This window comes from Carlito syrichta, unplaced genomic scaffold (assembly GCF_000164805.1).
Source record: "Carlito syrichta isolate Samal-C Ts95f unplaced genomic scaffold, Tarsius_syrichta-2.0.1 Scaffold306857, whole genome shotgun sequence".
Classification (NCBI taxonomy): Eukaryota; Metazoa; Chordata; class Mammalia; order Primates; family Tarsiidae; genus Carlito; species Carlito syrichta.
Genome location: NW_007250953.1, coordinates 3,997 through 8,671, shown reverse-complemented (window position 1 = coordinate 8,671; position 4,675 = coordinate 3,997). Strand labels below are relative to the sequence as shown.

The 4,675-nt window shown below is 43.6% G+C and overlaps 1 protein-coding gene across 1 annotated transcript; it reads left to right on the top strand.

Annotated features, from left to right (window-relative positions):
• Positions 1-253: 253 nt before the first annotated feature.
• LOC103265820 (histone PARylation factor 1-like) lies at positions 254-3,997 on the top strand (the record flags this gene model as incomplete). Its single annotated transcript, XM_008063474.1, has 3 exons — positions 254-413; positions 2,283-2,472; positions 3,812-3,997. Coding segments are annotated over 3 exons (453 nt in total), but the record flags the coding sequence as incomplete, so codon positions are not given.
• Between the last annotated feature and the right edge of the window lie 678 nt (positions 3,998-4,675).

The following is a 4,675-nucleotide window of genomic DNA, read 5'->3' as shown; positions in this document are numbered from 1 at the left end:
TCTGTGTCCATTACCTTAGAGAAGTATACTTGCTCTATGTGTCCCTTCTAACCACCATGTAAACTATTTTTTCATTGCCCAAAAGAATCCCTAGGTTTTACTTAGAAGTCTCATTTAGAGAGTTTTAAAGAAAACACATGTGTCTCATAGAGTTGGGTGGACAGGAATGAGCAATATTGTTATTCTGCAAGGGAAGTTACTGAAATTCCTGAAGGTAATTTGGAGACCTGATGTTCTCTGTGTCAATTTTCAGTGTGAAGAAGCAGTGGATGTGAAGAAGAGTAAACCCCGTGAAGCTGATGTCCCCAGTGACCTTCGGAAAGAAGTAGAAAGTCATTATAAGCTGCCTTTACCTGAAGATTTCTATCACTTCTGGAAGTTCTGTGAGGAACTTGATCCTGAAAAACCAGCTGGTGAGTTGCCCCACAATCATTTTTCTTCTGTAAGAGGAAAAGATACCTTCACAGGAACTGGACCAAGGGTATAAACAGTTCATAGAAGAGAAACATTCTCAGAGGTTTTCAACAAGAGAAATACCCACTGATGCTGTCGTAGCATGCGCTGTCACCTGTGATATTGGCTGAGGTGAATGATTTCACAATAGTCTCGGATGGGATGGGGTGGGAGGCGCGTGCTCTCACACGCCACAGGAGTCTGTGTGCGACCTGGCAGTTCCCCTTCCAAGAACTGTCTCACGGATGGCATGCATTAGGAATTGTGTTCGAGGATGTTTATTCAAGCAAGCTATGGGAAACAGCTTAAATGCCCATCATTATCACATCTATTCAGTAGCTATGCATAGTTTTAAAATAATGAGGCAGATTTTTAGAGAACGATAAAGTATCATGCCTGAACTATGTCAGGTAGAAAAAGAGTGTGTAGTCTGTGCTGTCATTATTTTTTTTAAAAACCACAGATCCACACACACATCCCTGCATACTCTTCCTGTGCTTACTGTCTCTGATACGACACACGTGAAGCTATTGGTGGGCTGTGGTGGAGGGACTTTGATTGCATACCCTTTTGTGCTGTTTAAATTGTTTAATTGGCAAACACTCATATACACTCTTGGTGGAAATGTATATTGGTCCATACTCTGAATTTTGGCAATATATCAGAACTGTGCAGCAGTTTCTCTAAAACTAGTCATGACTGTGTACAAACATGTATTGGCAAAGATGTTCACTGAAGCACTTTTAGAATAGAAAAAAATGAGAAATAATAAATGTCCATCAACAGGCGAGTAGATGGGGAGTGGCCTCTTTATGATGGAATCTCATGCACAATTAAAAACCATGTAGAATAACACTGATAACATGGGGAAATAGAAGTGTCAGTGGGCAGGATGGAGGACAAAAGCACATTACAAAACAGCGTGGCTTCTTTTTCAAGATACTTATATATTATGTCTGTACTGGGGAAAGTATGGAAATTTATTTCTGTATGCTAGACTGTTAACTCATGCTATCTTTGGCTATGGTGACCAGTGGTTTTAGTTTTCTTATTGCTTTGAAAATTAATGCTATTCTACTCTCCAGCTAAACTGATCAGTTTCCCGCCCCCCATCAAAATAAACGATCTCCATGCTTTTATCCATGTTACCTTTCCAGGAATTTTCTTGCTCTCTTCATCTCTGCCTCCTTAAGTGACTGGGTCCTGCCTGGAGTGCTTACCTCCCTCCTAGAGAAGCAGCAAGGACCGTCTGAGATCATAAATTGTACATCTGCAGACTTCCTGCCTTGTGGTTTTATTTAGCTCTCTGTAATCTGTGAATGAGGAAAGAAAGATGGAATCATCCAGCGTTAGGGTTCATCAAACAGATTGTCCAGTGGTCAAGGAAACCTGGAGTGATAATTAACTGAGGTAGAGAGAATGGGAAGGAAGTGTTTTGAGCATCAGCATCCTTAATCCACACTTTTCGCTGTGTTGTCTCTCCCAGAGCTCACAGCAATATAGTGATAATGAGACAAGTTGAGTGTTTGTGGCTCCCATATGCCTACAGGAACACAGAACAGTCTTGCTTTGGCTAAAATAAGAAACAACAGGAGTGTTTGAAATGTTAGGCTAAGTCAGTGGTGAATTTAAAAGGAGATCCTAAATGTGATTGCCACATTTGTTAATTCTTTGCCATTGAGTGTTTATAATTAACATTTTCACATATAAAGTTTTTTTAACTTTATAAACTCTTAAGAAGGTTGTTTAGAAACAGTTTATTAATGAAAGACATTACTTCTTACCTGCCTCCAGAAAGTATTGTCTAAATAAACTTACTTTCTTTATAGATTCACTTTCTGCAAGCCTCGGACTTCAGTTAGTAGGTCCTTATGATATCCTTGCTGGAAAACACAAGTTGAAGAAAGAATCCACAGGTCTAAATTTCAACCTTCACTGGCGGTTTTACTACGACCCTCCTGAGTTCCAGACCATAATTGTTGGAGACGGTAGCACTCAGTTCCACATGGGATATTTCAGGTGAGGGCCTTTCTTCCTCTCTGACATGCAGCTAGCGAGTCCTGCTAGTGAGTGTGGAGAGTTGTCAACTGGCCTCCCCGAGGCAAGAGGCACATCTTTCCTGTGGTGGGTACGTGAGCCATCTGCTGTCACTGCTGTTGCCATCTTAGCCTTCCCTGGCATGGGTAAACTCTTCAGGGTTAGTTTCACTGGTTTTTCCTTTGTGGCTTTACACCTTTTTTCCTTGGGTTCAGAAGAGCTCTTTTAGCTCAAGAAAGCTCATTTAGAGCAGCTGTTGTGTCTTAAGTAAACCCTGGGGATCAGGGGCCAGAGAGGCTGCTGATGGTCAAGACCTGCGCTCAGACTGGCCCCGTTGCTTGTCTCTGGCTGTGCCAGCCATGGATGGCTGTGGCTCTCCACAACTCAGTTTCCTCTCCTGTGACCATGGGAATAAGAGTTGAACATACCGATGGCAATGTTGGAGATTAATGAGTGCCTCCTGGTGCTCAGGATGTGGGAAGAGAGTCAGCTCCAGGGGAATGGGCTCGTCCACTGGGAGCAGGAGAGGTGCTGCCCTGTGCGGTGGGAGCGGGCCCAGGGGCAGGTGTGCTCGTGGACGTGGCGTGTGGGCCGGGGTCAGCTGTGTGGACTCTGCTACTGGCTCTGGCGTGGGCTTGCAAGGGCCTTGGCTGCGTGGCTTCACCTCTGCATTTGTGTCCTTGACTTCAAAATGAAAGGATTTGGTTATACACGATAGGGCCCTTTACCTGTAGTGCTTTATAACTGTGTCCTGTTTCTTTTCTACCTTTTTAATCTTTTTTCTTAATTTTAAAGATGTGGGGTACAAGTCAGGATCGGGTACATAAGTGGCCTGTGCCCAGGTGGCGTTGGAGCCTCCCACAGGTCCTCACTTCACCTGGCGTCCGATTAAGTGCCCTTGGTGATGTTGTGTGCCCTCCTCCACCCTGCCTCCTGGCAGTGTCCCACTACTGCCAATCCCTTTCTCGTAGTGTGATAATAAATATTTAAGGCCCACTTACGAGTGAGAACATGTGGAGATGATGATGAGGATGTGTGGCGTGTGGTTTCCCAGTGTCCTTTGACAGTCCTTATTCCTCCTTTCTCTGTATGTGGGTATAAAAGCAACTAGATCCTAAGAATCTTAATTTTTGGTTCTGATATATAAATAAGATTTGTCTTAGATAGTCCTAAGGAACTTGGAGCTTAAACCTGGCACAATTATTTCAATTAAAAAATAAACATATACAGCTATAAATTTTTGTCTGTAGACCTAAAATTTCACTTGCCTGATAATATAAATTATGGGTGGCTAAATTTTTAATATCTTTTGCTTAAACAGGGATTCTCCTGATGAACTTCCTGTATATGTTGGTATAAATGAAGCAAAGAAAAACTGTATAATTGTTCAAAATGGAGATAATGTGTTTGCTGCAGTCAAGTAAGAAAATATTTTATTTAAATTTCTCATTTGTAACTGAATATCTGTTTACAATTAGGGTACTGTTTTACTCCATTACAAAGGGGGTTTGGGACAAGCCAAAAACTGTAGATTTCTAGAGTCATTTCCATGACTTTTGCAGGTAGTCTTATCTTCATGTCTGTTTTGATACTTTTCACTAAAAAATATACCTTCTGTATGTCTAATGATTGAGTGAAAATACTTAATCTTGACCTCAGGTGTCCAATGGCAAAATCAAAAGATCTTTTAGACACACATGATCAAGTGTTCATTCTGAGAGCCCCTGTGTATGGTGCAAGCAGACGGGTTAATGGGGTAAAGTAGGTGTTTATGAAATCTGTGGAGGGGCTGCTGGTGCAGATGGACCCAGGAGCAACAGCTGTGGCAAAACTGGCTCGCCAGCAGATTCTGAAGGCACGAGGTGTTGCAGCTATCAGGAAGCTGGGAAGGCACAAGCTGTTGCTGCTGCAGGTGACTCTAAGACCATGTGTCTCTGGCATTGCCTGTGCCAGTAGGATGGATGCCCATCCTTGTTCTCTGCCCTGAGAGCCGAGGATCCGGGGCTGGGAGCCTAGCCTCCGATGCTTGCACAGCTGTGCTCGCTGGTGGGCCCAGCAGGAGCATGGTCTCCATCTGGTGATCTGTGCCCGTCTGATTTCAGAGAGTTGCTTCAGCTGGGCCCCGGAGCCCGGGCTGAAGAGTGGTATGGGAGGTGCAGGGGGCTTTTGCGGGGGAGGGCTGCGT